The sequence below is a fragment of the Apus apus genome, chromosome 24 (genome assembly GCF_020740795.1).
Source record: "Apus apus isolate bApuApu2 chromosome 24, bApuApu2.pri.cur, whole genome shotgun sequence".
Lineage (NCBI taxonomy): Eukaryota > Metazoa > Chordata > Aves > Apodiformes > Apodidae > Apus > Apus apus.
This window is the reverse complement of record NC_067305.1, coordinates 2,630,674-2,649,382: the sequence shown is the minus strand read 5'-3', so window position 1 is coordinate 2,649,382 and position 18,709 is coordinate 2,630,674. Positions and strand designations below refer to the sequence as shown.

The 18,709-nt window shown below is 53.6% G+C and overlaps 2 protein-coding genes across 2 annotated transcripts in view; one reads left to right on the top strand and one right to left on the bottom strand.

Annotated features, from left to right (window-relative positions):
- The window catches only part of LOC127394058 (acidic leucine-rich nuclear phosphoprotein 32 family member B), a 55,294-nt gene that overhangs the window by 18,092 nt on the left and 18,493 nt on the right, over nucleotides 1-18,709 (top strand). The window lies entirely within an intron of this gene.
- On the bottom strand, nucleotides 2,855-11,880 carry ACER1 (alkaline ceramidase 1). The gene is made up of 6 exons (XM_051639795.1): nucleotides 11,788-11,880; nucleotides 6,186-6,300; nucleotides 5,689-5,827; nucleotides 4,487-4,624; nucleotides 3,835-3,972; nucleotides 2,855-3,023 (listed from the first exon to the last, which is right to left on the bottom strand). Exons 1-6 carry the CDS (start codon nucleotides 11,878-11,880, stop codon nucleotides 2,855-2,857), a joined length of 792 nt encoding a protein of 263 aa, XP_051495755.1.

Sequence of the window (18,709 nt, the reverse complement as noted above, 5' to 3'; positions counted from 1 at the left end):
CCTTTCACCCTCAGAGCCCTCCTGGCTTTACCTGTTCAGTGTCACCCCTGGAGGATCCCTTTTAGCTTTCAGCTCATTGCAGAAACGCCCTGGCTGGTCCCTTTGACACCCCTGCTTGTTTTCATGGGGTGTTTGTCACCTCTGCTCCCCACAAGCTGCAGCTGTGGCTTCCTGCCAGGAAGGGCAGAGCATCCCCAGCAGCTCAGGGACCTTTTGGAGCTGTGACCCCAACCCCAGACAACCCTGAGCAGCCCCGGGGACCCCCAGACCACAGCCACACCCCAGTATTGGGGGCAGCTTTGCTCTCTCAGCCTCCAGCCCTGCTTGGAGCAGGAGGCCCAGCCTCGGGCACCGCAGCCCTTTTAAAGCTGCTTTGTGGGTTTCTTTTCTTTTCTCTCTTTCATCATTTTTTTTTTTTTTCCCCTTTCCTCCCCAGGTTCCCAGGGTTGGGGGATTCAGCTCCGGGCCTCATCCAGAAATCCCTGAAGGTTTCAGATCCCCACGAGGCCTCTCAATGTCTTGATCTGCTTGAATAGGCATTTTTGCCGCGGCCCCGGCTGTCACCACTGCCTGTTACAGTCACTCAACTGCAGCAACATTGTTCTCAGGCCGCCCGGACACCTCCCTGATTACCATACCGCACGGGAGGGTTTTTTTTGCCGCCGGGTTTCCCTGCCCAACCATCACCACCGCGGCCAGAGGTGGCCAATTAACCCCCCCCCCCCCCCCCCCCCCAACTCGCCCACCTACAGCCCCCCCAGCCCTGCTGGGGCTCTCCCAGCATCTCCAGCCCGCGGGGGCTGCTGGCGCCTGCCCATCCCCGGCGGTGCTGTGGGAGGGGTGAAGGTGACCCCCTTTTCCTGTGCCAGGCTCCCTGGCAACGCAGCCTTTCTTTTTTTTTGCCTTTTTTTTTTTTTTTCTTCTTTTCCAGCGGCCTCCTCCACCCCCTGACGGGGAGCGAGGGGCTGTGAAAGCCCCGCTTGCACTTTTGAACTTGCTCGCCGGCTTGTTCGGGGGCTGCGGCGGGTTCGGCGGCGGCGGAGGGGCCGAGCCCAGCGGGGACCCGGTGCAATTGCCCAGAAGTTATTAATAGGCTGTAGAAGAAGAATGTGATGGGCTGGGGAGAGGGGTGTTAGGCGGGGGGAGAAGCAATACGGGGAGGGGTCAGCGAAAAGGGAGACGGGGCGGGGGGGGGTGATGGGGGAAGAGAGGCAGGAGTGCTGGCGTGCGGGGGAGACAAAGAGGCAAGGGGAGGAGGAGATGGCACCGGGAGGGGAGGGCTTACAAAGGCTGGGGCTCTGAGCTGTCCTTGTCCTGCGCCTTCTGCAGGTGTCTGATCGGTGGCCGTGGTGGCAGAGAGGTGTCTGACCCCGCTATGGGGGTGGAGAGGGCAAGGGGGAGCAGGCCTGGGGGTTCAGTCCTTGTGCAAAGGCATCTCTTTCCCAAGATGGAATGTCGCTCGGGGTTCATGAGCCACATTTGCCATCTAGTGGCTCTGGGGACCATTGCAGAGGGACCCACGGGGCGGCAGCAGCCACGGGAGGGCCACGGCACAGGGGCTGCACAGCACCTTCTGCTCACGGTGCTTCTGCTTTTACTTTACTCACAGGGGCCCAAAAAGGCCTGTGGTCTCTGGAGTGACATTGCCTTCTTCTGGCTGCCTTGCAGGGAGACAACTCGGTGCTCTCCAGACCGTCCCTGCTGGCTGCTGAAGGACCCAGCCCCACCACATGGTTCAGCTCTCACTGCAATGCAGCAAGGACAGGAGCTTGTCCCCATCTTCTCTGTTCTTGCAAAGGTACCCACTCGTTTGTCTCGTGTATTGCTCCTTACCTCACTCTGCCACCAGCCAGCCCTTTCAGCAAGCAGAGGAGTCATAGAATCATAGACCTGTTTGCACTGGAAAAGACCTTTAAAAATGTCCAGTCCAACTGCTCACCCAGCACTGCCAAGGCCACCACTGCCCCGTGTCCCTCAGCACCACATCTACAAGGCTTTGAAACCCCTCCAGGGATGGGGACTCCCCCCCTGCCCTGGGCAGCCTGGGCCAGGGCCTGACAACCCTTTGGGGGAAGAAATTTTTCTTAATATCCAGTCCAAACCTCTCCCAGTGCAACTTGTTATGTTGCTTGTTAATTAGGAGAAGAGACTGACCCCTGCTTCGTTACAACCTCCCTTCAGGTAGTTGGAGACTCTCAAAGCTGGGGAGAACATTGGGGGTTGAGCATCCCAGACCCTGGGCCAGCAGAGCCTCTTTTGTGCTGTCACCCAGCCCAAAAAGTTCTCCATTGGTCAGGGAGAGCTTTGGTCACTCTGTTGGTGGGAGTGACTGGCAGATAATGGGGGCCAGTCAGGATAAAGAAAGGGGCTCAACGCAAGGCAGTGTCCACAGCTTTAATGCACAGCTCTCCTGAGCAAGACCACATCCATCAATAAATAAAATTAATGATAATAATCAGAGCAGCTCCAGCAAACCCTGCTGTCACCAGTTTGGCTTCTGTGTTCTCCACTGTGCCCTCGTCAGCAAGGGCTGCGGCCACTCGACTGGTGCAGAGGACACAGAAGAGGCACCATCTCCCTCCCCTTCTCAGTGAGGACCTGCTGGACAGGAAGATCTTAGGTTCTCCAAATGCCAGTCTGGGCAGAGTCTTCCAAGGCACCTGTTGGCTCCCACCCTGCTTCATGCCTGGCATCACGAGGCCTCAGCTGCCCTCTGCCCCATCCACCAGCCAGATGCCCTTGTTTGAGGACCAGGAGCGCAGACGGGGCGTTCCCCTGCTGACACACACGTGTGCATCCTGCTGACACACACGTGTGCATCCCACAGCCCTGCCCGAGGGATGCCTGAGGGCATCTAGCACTGCTTGTGGGGTTCCTCCAGGGCGATGTAAGGCACCACGACAGGCCAAGAGTCGCTGGGCCAGTATTTCAGCATTGGCTTGAATGATGGCATCTCGTAGCTGACGTCAAAGTAGATGACCAGTGGGCAGAAGTAGAGCAGGGCCATGGCTATCAGCACATGCCTGGCAAGGAAACCAAAGAGACACTTGTTGGACAAGGGTAACTCCATCTGCTCCTCCTGCACCTTGTAGCCATGTGCTGCTGGCACTGCCACCCTGAGTCTAGAGCCAAGGGGTACAGCAATGGCAGGGAAAGGTTCTGTGATGCACGAGGGCTGCAGGAAGTGTGGATCCTGCAGGGTTTGTGCCTATGGAAAAATCCTGGAACTCTTCCAGGGTGAAGGGGCTGGGGCCATTCCTTGCACAGCAGTGATTTAGGGACTTAAGCCCCAAACCAAACCTCCCCATTCCTCCTCGCCTGGCCTATCCCAGCAGCACTGAGAGCCTGTCCTGGTCATCCCAGTGATTTCTAAGGATAAATCTGGGAACAAGAGCTGTATGCAGCACTTCCAGCCATGCTTGGCCAGGCACTGAAATCTCTTGCTCAAGCAAATCACTGTTTCTTGGTTTGTCTATTAAAATAACTCCAAGAACATTGCTCTTCATGCAGCCTTCTGCGAGCAGATGCAGCCCAGTGAGAGCAAAGCTGCTTTTCTGGAGGGACTGTGAGAACAATTTCACTTGCAAAACACTGTTTGGCTGGTGTGGAGGAACTAGGAGATATTAAACAGTGATTAGGATCAAATCCTTGGGCTGGGACCAGGGTGAGAAGCAGCATCAATAAGGGGCAGAGGAAAGGAGGAGATGGTTTGGCAGAGATGCGGCTGCTCCCTGGTTGAGTGTCACAGCCCTGCTGCCATCTCTCCTCAGTTGTGGCCCTTCGGCCCCTGAAATGGTTGAACTGGGGTTCATGCCTCCATGCTGGAGGCCTTACCAGAAGCTGTGCAAGTAGGGGAAGCTGACGGCCTGCCAGAGCCCACAGAGCCACCTGTCACTGAGCCAGCTGCTGATGGCCAGTACCCACCACACGACCATGACGGCGGCCATCCGGTGAACCCTCTTGTCATTGCACCTGGAAGACACAGCAAGGGAGAGGGAGCAGAGCATCGTGTGGGAAGGCAAGAGAGCTTTAAAGAGTGCTGGTTCCTGCCTGCAAGGGCTAATGCAACAGAGCAAAAACACAGCAAGTTTCTCCTGGAGAGTATTCATCACAAGGCCTGGAGAAGTGTGGATCTGTAGCAAGGGTTTCTGTGGGTGAGGATAATGCTAGGAGATGCCAAGGCACTTCCACCTTTCTCCTCAGATCCTGGGGGGTTCTCCCAACCCCCACACTGATTCCCAAATCCCCCAGAAAGGGGAAAGAGCTGCAGAGATGGCAGCTGGAGAGGGGAGGATACACTTGTCCCATGGATTGTCCCCATTCTGTGTGGCACCCGGGCCAATAGATCTCCTTGTCTCCCACTGCCCCCAGTCCTGCCTTGTGCCTCTTCGTGGTCCCTGCCAAGTGCATAGAGTCACTGCTATGTGTGACCCTGCCAGGATCATGCCATGAAGCTGCAGAGAACCCCCCTCAGCCCCCTCCTTACTTCTTCAGCTCATGCCAGGTCAGGTAGAGCATGTGGAAGGCGATGCAGTTGAGGGCGTAGGCGTTGAAGGCCGGTTTGACGAAGGACATCAAGGTACTGATCACAGTGGTGACACCACAAAGCCAGAAGAAATGCTTCCTAAAGGGAGGTGGGAGTGAGTGTCAGTGCCCCAAGGTTCACAGAGTGGAAGGATAAGGATGGGAGAGGTCCTGCTCATTGCCTGAGAGAGGAAGCCCTTCTCCAGCACGTCCAGTCCCTTTGCACATGGCTGACCTCTGCAGCAGTCCTTGCAGGAAGGCTGAGGTATCTGTTTATACATGTGCTTTGCCCAAAGACTCCTCAGGCAGAGCAGGAAACACAGCCCAGAAGGTAACTCGTGCCCTTTCATGATGGTACCAGTGGCAGCATCGAGAGGGAAAGGCATGAGGAGCTTTGCAGAGGGAAGGGCTGAGGAGCAGGAGACCCAGCAGGGGCTGGAGCCTGGAAAACAGGCAGATTTGGGCTGACTGAACAACAATAGGGCTCAGAGGGGCCTTTCACATGCAAATCCTTTCCCAAGTCCCTTCCCCTCTCCCCCAGCCAAGTCTCCACAGTGAACTCCTGGTGACCTCCCCTGTGGCATGGGAAGAGGGGACTTGGAGCAGATCTTTGCAAGGCTTCTAACTGAGCTGACTCAGAGGGCTCCAGCTCCCGGCCAGGATGGGACCATCCTTTGAGCAAAGCCCTGCTGGGTTCCCGGTCCTGTTGATCCATGTCCACCCAGTATTCCCACCCTTTCTGCTGAGCTCCCCTAGCCCAGCCAGCCCTGCAAACAACCTGTGAAATGTGGGATGTTAACTTGGACCAGCTTGTGCAATGGGAAACCCCATCAGCCTTCAGGGAAAGCTCCCTGTGGTTGGCAGGGGGTGCTAGAACAGTTTTACAGCACGGGTAATTGAATGTCTGTGCTCAGGAATATTTCATTTCTTAATTCATTTTTAAAGTCTCCATGCAAAGTTTCCCCTGCAGCTTCACAAAGAGCATCAGCTGCAGCTGACAAGAGACCTTCCTCCTGGGAGGGCTTCTTACTCTTCCTCTACCAGCACATCCACCACTGAGGGATGGAGGGTCTGGTCCCAAAGCAAACTGCAGGAACCTCCTCCCAGGATCTGGCTGGGGGGGGTCTGTGGGTCAACAGGCATCAATGTCTCTCAGAATCCTACCTGCTCTTGATGAACCTGGGGAAGTAAACCTTTGGGTACCAAAAGGAATATGCCACAGCCAGTGCCCAGAGGATGGAGAGCTCATCCAAGAGTTGTCCCACGTAGCTCAGGGTCATGTGAAAGTACGTAGAGAAGATACCTGCAAGGAGCAAGGACAGCTTGTGTCAGCAGAGCTCCCTCCTCGCACAAACCCCTCTGGCTTGTGAAGTTCCTGGGGGCCATTCCTAAAGACACACTGTTCCTGAAGAGCAGGGCATGGACCTCGGTGTTGGTGGAGGCCTGAGCGAGTCAGTCCACGCAGCACCACAGGAATTCACTGGGCTGGAATCCAGCAGGAACCACGAGCTGCTGGGCTTCAAAGAGACCTGGCTGTTTGGTTTCCCACCCCGTCTGGCCCCAGTGCTGTGGCCACTCAGAACCAGCCTCCAAAGATATCATGAATGAGCAGTCAGGTACTCTGGCAACCCTTATGGCCATCTCACCACCTTGGCACCCACCTACACAGACGAGCAGGGCAGAGACGAGGTACATGGGCAGGGCCCTTTGCTGGCAGTACTGCCAGTTCAGGTAGACCAGGACAGGAGCAAGGGCAAAGAAGCAGACATTGCTGATCTGTAAAAACAAGAGCCACATTCAGCTTATTGCATGATCCTGGGCAAGTTCCAACCCACCTTGTGCCTCATTATCTCCATGTGTGAAGAGGCTGCTGATCTCTAGTGGGAAGCGTTGTGTGGAAGCAGGTATTGCTCTTGGCACAGGGAGAGCTTCTCAGGAAGCAAGGCTGGAACTTGAAGGACAGCTATTGCTGTGACAGCAGTGGCTGCAGACATCTGTGCTCTCCCTGCAGGCACCTCTGGGGCCAGCAAGCCCAGGACAACCTGGTGTTCCCCTTTTGGATGATGGTTTATCTTCAGTGTCCTCAAATAAATTGCTGAAGCTCTTCTGTTGGCAGCCACCTCCTGTCAACCCGGACCTGCCAGGAATTCCCTGGGTGGCTTCTGCCCCTTTTGGCCAGCAGGCAGCCCTCCTGAGTGAGGGGCTGGGTGGGTGTGAGGGGCTGGGCCACCACAGCCAGCTGCAGTCAGGAAAACCATTGTTAACTGGGAGTGGGTGTGGTGGGGAGCAGCAGGACAAGCAGGACGTAGGGAGGTGGGAACAGGCAGGATTGAGGTGACATCCTGTAGTGTCATGTGCAAATCCACCTGGCCTGGGGGAGGGGAGGCATTATGGACACTAGTAATTACATTAAATCATAAACCTCCTTGAAACATACCTAGCACATGAACGCAGGGAAACGATTCTGCTCCCATTTCCAAGTCTGTAAAAATGCTTCATTGACAGGCTTGGAATTGTCTGGGGAGGTGGTTCTGGGGCTCAGCCTCTTGCTGGGCTGCACAAAGGTGCTAGTGCTTTGGGGAATGGCAGATGCTGATGGGCAAAATGTGGGAGCTGGGGGGTGGAGCAGTGAGTGCCCAAAGCCTGGACTTGTCTGCTGGATCAGGCCCTGTCCACCCTGCAGCTGTGGGGGAATTAAGTTTGAAATAATCCTTCATCTCTCTGGGGTTTTACCCTGGCCTGTTCAGCTGATTTTGCAAACCCAGTAAAGGGGTATCGTGGGGAAGCACTGGCTCCTCAGGGAAAATCTTTCTTGCTTATAAAAGCTTGGGACTATGGGGCCACATTTTACCTGCCAGACATCTCTCTGGGGCTTTGGAGAAGCAGAGCAGAGCAGAGCCATCTGCTAAAATGCCTTTTGGCAAGGAACCAGGGTGACTTTTATCACACCCAGACAATCTTTTTGCTTTCATCTTCCAGCAGGATGCTGCCCCAGACCCCAAGCCTGGAATCTGACATCCACAGCTGGAATCTCACCCCTCAGCAGCCCTTAAACCTGCACCAGGTAAGCTGCAAAACCAACACTTGGTTTGGGATGTCCCGTGGGGTCTCAGCTGACAGTAACAGGGCTGCAAATCACAGGGATAATGTCATATACATGAAACACACCCTCCCATATTCCAGAGGGAAACACAATTCACACGTAATGTAAGGTCTCTATTCCCTTTAACACCTGGAGATTAATCTTGAATTTCACTAAGGCTTTCAGGAGACAAGTTGATGCTCCCATTAACAGCAATTTTCAGGCCAAATGTATTGGTTTTCTATAGGATCTCAGAGCCAAATCCAGGCCTGTTCCCATTCCAGCCATGAAAAGGGAAGTGCTGGTCCCACTTGCACACTTGAGGTCAAGCAGTTAGGAAATGATGGAGAAACCAAAGCGTGTGTTACGGGAACAAGAGTGTTGCAGGCATTTCTTTTCCTGTGAAATGGTTCAAGAGGCTTTTGGAAGAGAAGCAAGGGTAGCAAGAAGAGAGAAAGTGCTTGCAGAAAAGGCAGCAGTGTGCAAGTGCCAACATGCAGCTCTGAGTGAGGAAATGAGGGAGTCTGGGGTTGCATAGAGAGGTCTGAAGCCCTTTTGCAGCGGGCATTGCAACAGTGCCATTAATTACATGATAACAATTCTGTCACTTCATTAATTCAGGCTGAGATGTGCAAGATCAGATATCAAAGGGGAGGGATAATCAGGGGAACTGTGCCAACAGGGTTGAAAAGAGAGAGTGATTCCTTGCAGAGCAGCCAAACTCGGAGCTCAGGGGGTAGCTGCTGCAAAACTGCATCTGCTGGGACAAAGGGGCTCATCATTGACCCATCACTCATTGGGTCCAAGCCCTGGTTTGTAATTGCTGCCTTACATCTTCCCTCTAGGACGTGGCAAGGTCCATCTCAAATGTCATTAGGAGGGCATTGCTCCCAGTACTCACACTAGGAAGTTTTTCCAGAGTCTCTGCTCATGCTGAAACCCCCCAGCACAGCTGGGTCTAGCTCCTAGCTGGGTTGTACTGGCCAGGAGGCACCAGCTCCCTCTGCCTGGGATGCCAGGGAGATGTGACCTGAGAAGGGTGATGGAGCCAAGGTGGGATTTGACCTGTGCAAATGGCTCAGCCCTGTGGTTTTCCACTGTGTGAGCTCCCAGTGATGTCCCACTTCCTAACAAGTGTGAGTTACTGCTCCAGGTGCCTAAGCCAAACCTGCCTGTGCTGGCATTTGCAAGACTGGGATCAGTGTCATGGCTCTAATCCTGGTGTATTAGCAGGATCATGAGAAAGGCCCCAGGGCTTCTGCAATTCATCACTCTGCAGCCTAAGACAGAGAGAGAGAGACCTGCAGGGAACCTGTTTGCATCTCCATCCACGACAGGGTGAGAACAAGCCTTGGACAGGGACTGGGAGAGGAGGTGCAGGTTTGCAGAGCTCTGCCTGGCTGGGTGAGCACAGCGATAGTGCAACTGCATCCAAGGCACAGAATCATGGAATGGTTTGGGTGTGAAGGGGCCTTAAAGATCATCCAGTCCCACTCCCCTGCATGGGCAGGGACACCTCCCACTAGACCAGGTTGCTCTGAGCCCCATCCAACCTGCCCTTGAGCTCAAACCAGGCATTTTCTGCAGTGAAAGAAGATTTCTGCAAGAGAGACCATTCGTTCACTTAGAGGGCAGCAAACCAGCTTTATCTGAGAGAAGGAGCCCACAGAGCCAAGGACAGAAGTGAGGTTCTCCAGACCTGTACAGTGAGTTCCTAATAGCCAGACCTGTGCAGCAGAAGGTGAAGTTCCATGTGCTGACAGTGCAATGTCGTGCCAGTGCTTTGGAGCTGGAAACAGCTTTTTGGGTAGTGTTGGCAGAGTGCTGCCAAGGAGCTGCTGTGCTTCTGCAGGGCACTTTCTGAGCAGGTGAGAGGGATGTGTCTGTGGTGCTGTGAGGCTCCTGAGCCTGTGCAGAGGGCTGGGGCACACAGCACAGCTCTGACACAGGGAAAGTGAGGGCTTCTTTGGGCTTATCTGGGTAATTTGCACCCACCCATCTCAATAAAAGCACCAGGGTGCTCTGGATACAGTGTCAGAGCTCCTGCTGCTTTGCCAGAGAAGCTGCTGAGGATCTGGGTGTTATTACCAGCACCCTGAATCAGTCATTTCAGGAAAGAAATTAGGGTAGAAAGACAAGTCCCTGACTGATGACCCTCATGTTCTCCTACCAACAGCCAGAAGACAATAAATTTCTGGGTCACTGAGTCACTATAAATAGTTAGTGCTTTGCTGCTGAACTGCATCCAATCACAAGCCCCCATGTATTATTAGGCACTTAGAGATACTGTTTACATTCTCTGCTCATACCCTTGGTGCTTCTTTCTAATACAAAACATCCAACCCAAGCAGACCTGAGAGAGAGTGAGGCTGGCACAGGGCAATTCCCAGCAGCACGTTGCTGCTTCTGGCACAAAAGGACCCTGCTTGAGCCCCAGGCAGAGTTGGAAAGAAGATATTGAAGAGGATGCTCCATTTGGAAGCCCTGCTGGTTTAGTGCAGGGGCCTTGGGCAGGAGCTGGCTGGATTCCCAGCTAGTCTAAAACTCTGGCAAACTGACACTGAAGTCAGTATTGATGTAATTGTCTCAGGGCAGGCCAGGGAGATAAGGCTCACCAAGCTTGCCACGGAGGAGGAGGCAATCTGAGTACAGGGAAGAAATGAATAGAGGAGAGAAGAGGAGATCCAGGGTGTTGAGATTGTATCTGAGGGAGTGCCCTGAGCCCCAGCTGGATCTGCAGCATGCTGTCAGCCAGCAGGGACAGCCAGTGTTTAAGGACACCTCCCACCAGCCCAGGCTGCTCCAAGCCCCATCCAACCTGCCCTTCAACACTGCCAGGGATGGGGCAGCCACAGCTTCCCTGGGCAACCTGGGCCAGGCTCTCACCACCCTCACACTCAGGAATTTCCTTCTCATATCTCTCCTCAATCTCCCTCTTCCAGTTTTCATCCATCCCCCCTTGTCCTCTCCCTCCCTGCCCTTGTCCCAAGTCCCTCCCCAGCTTTCCTGGAGCCCCTTGAGGCACTAGAAGGAATCTCCCAGAATTAATTCAGATTAAAACCATAACTTTTAGACTTCTTGTTCTTTGTGTTAATCAGCCCCTCTCCAGTGACCCTCCAAGACACAGTTATTCAGCATCTCCAGCTACATCTGCAGTGCTACTGTGAGTGCTTTCTGTACCTCCTTGCCTGTTCCACCTTGCTCTGCAGCTCTGAGGGATGCAGTGCCTGAAAGCAGGCACCATCACAACAGAGTCAGATGTCAGAGGGAAGCAAGACTTGGTCTGGGCTGGCAGATCTTTATTTGTTCCCTGTCCCCAAGAGAAGTGACTTTGTACACCCCCCTCGGAGACCCTGGTGGGGCAATTAGAGCTGGAGAGCTGCAGGGTGAGGGAATTATCCTGATTATAGGCAATTTATTGAAAGCAGGAAATGTTTAAAAAAAAAAAAAAAAGAATAAAAAAGAGGAAGAGACACTTCCACAAGAACAAGAACTTCTAGTGTTAGATGGTAATTGTTAAAAGTTGTAAACAAGGCCTTGGGAAGGTTGTAAATCCACATGCCTCACAGCCCTGCAGCCTGTAATTGCACTGAGGGAGAAGGACACGCTCACAGACCCGTGATCTATTGAGCCCTCTGCAGACAGCAAGGGAGGCTTCCAGCCACACTCAAGCCAGGAGGCTGCATTCGAGGGGCTGCTTCTGGCTGGAGTCTGAGTGATAAAGGATCACAGGAGGAGAATCTGGCTCATCCATCAACCTTTCTCTGGCCTTTCAGATCCCCAACCTGCCCGGTTCACGCAAGTGCTGTCTCTCATTTTGCCACTCCTGTACACTTAGCTGGAATCTTTGAGCTCCGTGTGGGACTTAACCCAGTTGGCAGGAGAGCTGCAGGACTGGTATAACTGGATCTCACAAATCTGGGCTGAGGAGCTCCTCCAAAGTTTTCCCACTGGGAGCTCAGCCCCACACGTGCCAGAAATACCCCTGACCCCAGCAACCGCCTGGTACAAGCAATAAAAGTCCCATGAATTACCTGAAGCACAGAAAATGTTCCCCATACCAGCACCCTCCAACACCAAGGAGTGAACACTCAAAGGAGTGAAGAGGAGGAGAGAAAACAAGGTTGTCCCATCTGGTGTCCCACCATCAGCTCCAGGGTGCCCAGCCTGCCCTCACTCACGGTGTTGTAGTACTCTGCAATGAGCACCGAGCGCTCGAAGTTGTTTTCACACCAGTCCACCTCAGCACTCTCGTAGGAAAAGATGCTTGGCATTGTTGGGCCACCTTTGGAAAAGGGAGAGGAGCAGGGTTAGTTCTGCACACGGGGAAGGAGCCTCCAGCACAGCCAAAGGGACAGGGGAGATGCACACCCTGCCCCTCCACACCCCTGCGCTCGCCAGCCTGCCCAGCACGGCATCCTTACCCTGCTAGGAAAGACTCATCCTCTTCTCAGCACTCAGCATATTGTAGAATATCTCCTTCTCTCTCCCTCTTCCTTGTCTCTCCTAAGGTGACAAATCACCCTAAGAAATGCTCTTAAACTCTGAGCCTGGGAATGGTCACCACAGCCCCATCCATGGCATTCACGTCTCTGGTCAAGAGTTGTCGCTTCCCCACTCCAGCCTTGTCCTTCCCACCTTGACTTCTCCCTTGTCTTCTCCCTTCTCTTCACTTTCTTTATGACTCAGACCTTTCTGCCAAGACTCTGTGGGCTGTGAACTACCTTTTGGGAGTGGAAAACCCTACAGGGTTTATTGCTCATTGGCTCTGCTCTCATTAGTTGCTTCTCAGCATCTTCATGAGGGCTGGAGCTCCCCTTACGTGAGCTTAGCCCTGGAGCACCAGCACAGACCCTGGGCATTACTGGAGTCCTGGGAGGGAAGCACAGGCACTGGGAGGTGTCTCTTTGCTGGGAATGATTTGCCTTTGAATGTGCTCCCATGCAAACCCAGTCCTGGCATCCCAATGAGGGGCATTAGAGCTTAGGCTCCCCAGTACCAGGTTCTTCAGCCTCTGGCAGTGCCAGAAGCTACAGTTACAATTGGGATTAAAAAAAAATAAATAAATCTAAGCTTTTGCTTGTTTTTTTTTCCCCCCTGCTGAAGATGTTCCCATCCTTGGTGTTATCATCAGTTCTCAGCCCTCTTTTATGCATTTGCAAAGGTAAAAGTTCTGATCCAGTTTCCTGCTTGGCATGTTGTCTTTCAGATCCTTCAGGCTTCAGAGCTATTTGAGAAGCTGTCAGATGGATGCCAACCTTAGTGGTGTTTGGAAGCACCACCCCAACCCTAGCAGCTGGACTGCTGGTGCACAAGAGCCAGAAATTCCTGGATCCAAGCAGTGAAATCCCTGGATGCAGTGTTGAACTAACCCACCTGGCTGTGCTTCCCTGGCTCTGCAGAATGAGCAGGGACAGGGGGGACACCAAGCCCTTCAGCAGCATCTTTGAGCTGTAGTAAGGGTGGAAAACACCTGTCTCTTCTTCGAAATTCTGGCTAATGCAAGGAAAGGAAGTTGGTCTCAAAACCACTCATCAGGTGATCACGTTCTTGTGGAGAAACAGTCAAGTCCCTGTTCACAGCAGGTACAGCTGAGCAACACCACTGAGTTCATCAGTTGCTGTAGGTGTGCAGGGGTGTGAAGATACCACAGCTTCATCTGCTTCCCTTCCCAAGAAGTTCAAAGGGAGAAAACATCAGAGTGCAGCACTAATACAAACAAGCTCTTCTGTAACCTCCTGCTCCAACCAGATAAACTGACTTGTGGATAAACCTCCACTGTTCTTTTACAGTTGCAAGTTAACGAAGCCATCCCTGTAATCCAGGCTGCCTGGCTCCCCAGGGCAGGTGAGATCACAGCTGCAGAAGAAGAATAAAATAGATGGCAGGCAGATTGTTCTCAGGTCTGACTCTTCATGATCTTGGCTTTCCATGTGCTCACTCACAGAGTCACAGTGTCACAGAGTCACAGAGTTACAGAGTGGTTGGGGCTGGAAGGCACCTCTGATGATCATCTAGTTGCACCTCCTGATCCCTGGTGCTCTGCATGATGCTTTTACAGCCATGCAAGTGGTTGTGTAACACAGAAAAGAATCATATCCAAGGTGGTAAATCCCATCTCCTAGCTGAACAGACCTCAGTGGAGGGATGGGGAAGGGATGGAGGAGACCAGAGACAGAAGAAGAAAAAGGGAACAGAAAAGCCCAAGTAGCAACCAGAGTGGCCAGTGGCTGCTGGCTTGCTGCTCCCAGCTTACCTGTGTTCCCTTGGGATGGACCAGCACTGCTTCCACACGGTGAGGCAAGGGGTTGGGAGCTCCAAGGGTTCTAGCAGAGCTGGAACAGTAACCCGTCCTGCTACTCTAGCTCCAGAGGAGTGCCCACAGTGTGATCTCACCAGGAGCAGCAGCCAGGAAATACCCTTGCTCTGTCTCTAGGGAAAGCCTTGGGATGAGACAAGAGCCATGTGCGTGCTCGAGGCAAACCTTCCAGCCCCTCAAAGGGAACATAATGGCTGGAGGGTTTATATCTCTGCACCCAAGTGGGCAGGGGCAGAGAGGGAGGGCAGAGGAGCATGAGCTGGAAAGGTTGGAAGAACGGGTGGAAATGCAGGCTGAAGTCACCAGAGTGCCCCAGGCTGGCTCCCCACGCAGGCGCACACCTCCATCCCACCCCTGCTTTCCCAGGGGAGGGACTGATCCAGACAGCCCAGCTGCCTAAAACCCAATAAACCAGTTTTCACCCAAAAGCACTCAGCAAACTGATGCTGCCTCATTTCAGGGCTTAACTTTGAGCCACTTTTCAATCTTCCCCCTTTCAAAGAACGGGCTGAGCAGGACACTTCAGGGCGACTGCTTTGCAGAGGTTTTCTCCCTGAATTCCAGTCAAGATGTCAAGAAAATTGGCAGCAATTAAACCTTTCCCAGAAATCAACTTCTTTTTTTCCCTCCATGTAGGCTTGGGAAACGAAGAAATGTGTTGCTTTCTTGAATATAAAACTTTACTTTTGGTCAGTTCCTCCTGTTGGAGCAGGGGAGGCACCACGCTCAGCACCCAAGAGCAGGTCCAGACCAAGATCCAAGGTGTCCCTTTCCATGTGCTCCCTGAAGAGTAAGGATCAAACTGTGACATTTCAGATTTGCCCTGGGGAGGGGCTCTTTGGGAAGCTTGGCCATTTATTTTGCTGCTTCTATGAAAAGGAGCACACCTGGGAGACTTGAGCTGTGCAACAGCTCCTAAAGGTGCCAGAGCTTACAAAAGCCTCACAAATCCATGTGCATTTTGAAATGAGAGGGTAATTAACCACTGAAGCAGCTTATAAGGTGATGGAGCTTTGTTATGTGCAACTAAGTCAAGTCTTTCGAGGACAGATGAGGCATCTTGGAAGAGAAGATCAGAAAATGAGCTGCTCTCACCTCGAGGTGGCTGCACCACGACATGTCCATGTTGAGGAAGTTTGGGGTGGATTTTCTTCTTACTCACTTAGAAGTGACATGAGAAGGACATGGAGCTCCTGGAGAGAGGCCAGAGGAGGCCACAGAGATGATCCAAGGGCTGGAGCAGCTCTGCTCTGGAGACAGGCTGGGAGAGTTGGGGTGTTCAGCCTGGAGAAGAGAAGGCTCCAGGGAGAGCTGAGAGCACCTTCCAGGGCCTGAAGGGGCTCCAGGAAAGCTGGGGAGGGACTGGGGACAAGGGCAGGGAGGGAGAGGACAAGGGGGGATGGATGAAAACTGGCAGAGGGAGATTGAGGTGAGACATGAGGAGGGAATTCTGGAGTGTGAGGGTGGTGAGAGCCTGGCCCAGGTTGCCCAGGGAAGCTGTGGCTGCCCCATCCCTGGCAGTGTTGAAGGGCAGGTTGGATGGGGCTTGGAGCAGCCTGGGCTGGTGGGAGGTGTCGCTGCCCATGCAGGGGGTTGGATCTAAATAATCTTTAAGGTCCCTTCCAACCCAAACCATTCCATGATTCCATGAACTCCTGAATGGACCCCTCAAGTAGAAGACTGAGTTTGTGTGCAAAAAAAACGAAGGCACCAGTTTCCCAGGGGATCTCAGGAAGAAGGAAGTGGTGACTTGTCCATCCCGCTGCCCAGGGAGGCAGGTGAGCTACAAGTGTCAGCCAGGGAAGGTGGCAAAGTTGGGTCTGAAAATAAGACAGGTCATGGTGCCTGGCCCGTATGAATATCTTGGAAAAGAATGAGTTTTCCCACCCCCAAACCTCTGGCATCCTTGGCATGAGCAAAGCAGCCAAGCATCCCAGATGTATCCTGTGCCACACGATGAATAAATAACTGGGGAGGGTGTCACAAATCCCCACCTGCCCTGATTCATCAATAAGTAGCATCCAGGTCCTGAAAGAGGCTGGTTTCCTGGTGAGTCCTCCTTCCCAGCTCCTCCTGATGGTTACATCCTGTGCTCAGCAGGGCCTGGGATGCTGAGGGTGCTGAAGGTGCTGACACAGGGGGTGGCTGGGGAGGTAGGGGTGCCCAGGGAGTACCAGCTTTCTGGGTCTGCTGTGAGGGTTGCACAGAGAGACTCCCCTGATCCTCCCTGTGTCTGAGACATCTCCCAGAGCTTCACCCAAAGCCCTCACCTCCTTGCTGAGACCTGCTGCCTCCTTGCCTTCTTTCTTCTAACATGTGGCATCTCAGCTCACTCAGATGTGTCTCCTCCACACCAGGATCTGCAAGGAGACCTCCTGGATGTGGTTTGCTCCTCACCCTGTCCCCTCAACTGTTCCTTTCCCCCTCCCTGGAACCGATGCCATCTTGCAAGACCCCACATCTCAGGCAACATCCCAGGCTTTGTGATATGGGTCATGTCTAATCTGGAGAACCTCACCCCAGCTCCTCTGCCTCTCTGTCCTCCCTTGGGCAGGCAGCAGGGTCTGAGGGCACCCCATGGAGCCAGCTGAGAGCTGGCAGTGGAAGGAGCAGGGGCTGTCACAGGAGCTGAGCCTGCAGCCTCAGGGCCCAACGGAGGGGTTTATAGCTGGGGGCTCCCACTGTGGGGAGGGAACAGTCCTGCTGCTGCTGCCACCAAAACAGGGAGGTGGGGACTCAGGTGCACAAGTCTGGGAGTTAATTAACTGACTACTTGCCTTGTCCTATAGCATCTTGGATGGAGGCTTCCACCTCCAGAATCGCAGAATGCCAGAGTGGTGGGGTTGGAAGGGACCTCTGGAGATCACCCAGTCCAACCCCCTGCTAGAGCAGGATCTCCTAGAGCAGATCCCACAGAGACACATCCAGGTGGGGCTGGAATGTCTCCAGGGATGGAGACTCCACAACCTCCCTGGGCAGCCTGTCCCAGGGCTCTGGTACCCTCAGAGTCATGTTCAGATGGAACCTCCAGTTTGTGCCCATTGCCCCTTGTCCTGTCACCAGGCACTACTGAAAAGCTGGTGATGATGATGAGGGTTGTTTTGGCTTTTTTCCAAGCCCATTTGGAGATGTGGCTCAGAGGCACGAGTGTGTCCTTGTTCCTGGGCTGGTGTGGGGCTGTGGGCAGAGGGGGAGGGAGGAAGGGGTGGCAGTGCTGGCATCTCACAGCCCCACTGCTGTTTGCTCAGCAGGGCTGAGTCAGAGCCCTGGGGTGGCAAGTGACAAGGTGATGCTCTCCCTTCTCACAGGGAGGCAGTGGGAGAGTCAGGGAGGGAATCCAGGCATCCTGGCTCAACCATGTCCTGCCACATCCTTCTGCATGTGTCCAGGAAGGCCCTGGAGCAGCCTGGACAGGCTCCATCCTGCTGCCAGCTCCTCTGCTTTTGATACCTGACTTTAGCTCCAGGGCTTTAATTTCATACTTCCAGGTATAAAAACACAGGCAGGTGATCTGGGGGAGCCCTGCTAAAGCTGAACAGTTGGATAATCCCTGTCATTTATGACTCCACAGGGCAGGAATCACATCCTCTGCTTGGGTTGGAAGCAGTTTAGCAAACTGTGGTCTGGAAGAAATAATAACAGCAACAGGAGAGGTGCTGGAGCTGGATGTGCCTGACACAGCCAGATGAAAACATCCATCTCCATTGCTGCTGTAGAGCCTGCTGGGAGTAATGTCCCCCTTTTTACTCACCCTACAGAGCTGTCACTGTCTGTGTTTCTTCACCAGGTAGGACAGGAGCTCCAGGCAACCAAAAAGCAGCAACAGTGGGGACAGATTGCAGCCCACTCGAGGTGTGGCTTTAAAGCCTCCAACGTCTGAAAAACCTGCTCTTTACAACACTGAGGCCCTGGGATTTGTGCAAGGCAGCAGAGCACAAGCCTTGTCAGGCCCCAGAGGGTTGGTTTCAGGATCCAAGAGAAATTCTCCACCAATCAATCATCATGGAGCAATCACCCAGGCACTTGATCATCTTTACCCCAGGCAGGATGCCACACCAGTTAACTAAATAGTCTTTGCTAATCTGACCACCCCGTGTTTGTTTGGAAATCCAGACAGGTTTGAAACAAATGGCTTGATTGCTAAGAGTAGCAACAGTGACAATGATAATGAAGGGAAGTTCCCTCCATGCTGTCATCTGTCACCTGTGTGTATTCTGCAGAGACTCTGGCTTCTGTAACTCAGCAGGAGCTGCTGGGTGTGCAGGGAGAGGCAGAGGCTTTTTTCCTTCTCCCCTTTTTGTAGATGAAAATATAAGGTACTTGAATGAGGAGAGAGAAGTCACATTATTCTTGGAAGTGCTTGAAGGGCATAAGCAGGGCTCTCCTATGTGGGCCACTAGTTCTGGGGCCCCCAACATGAGAAGGACACGGAGCTCCTGGAGAGAGTCCAGAGGAGCCACGGAGATGATCCAAGGGCTGGAGCAGCTCTACTCTGGAGACAGGCTGGGAGAGTTGGGGGTTCAGCCTGGAGAAGAGAAGGCTCCAGGGAGACCTTAGAGCAGCTTCCAGTGCCTGAAGGGGCTCCAGGAAAGCTGGGGAGGGGCTTGGGACAAGGGCAGGGAGGGAGAGGACAAGGGGGGATGGATGAAAACTGGCAGAGGGAGATTGAGGTGAGACATGAGGAGGGAATTCTGGAGTGTGAGGGTGGTGAGAGCCTGGCCCAGGTTGCCCAGGGAAGCTGTGGCTGCCCCATCCCTGGCAGTGTTGAAGGGCAGGTTGGATGG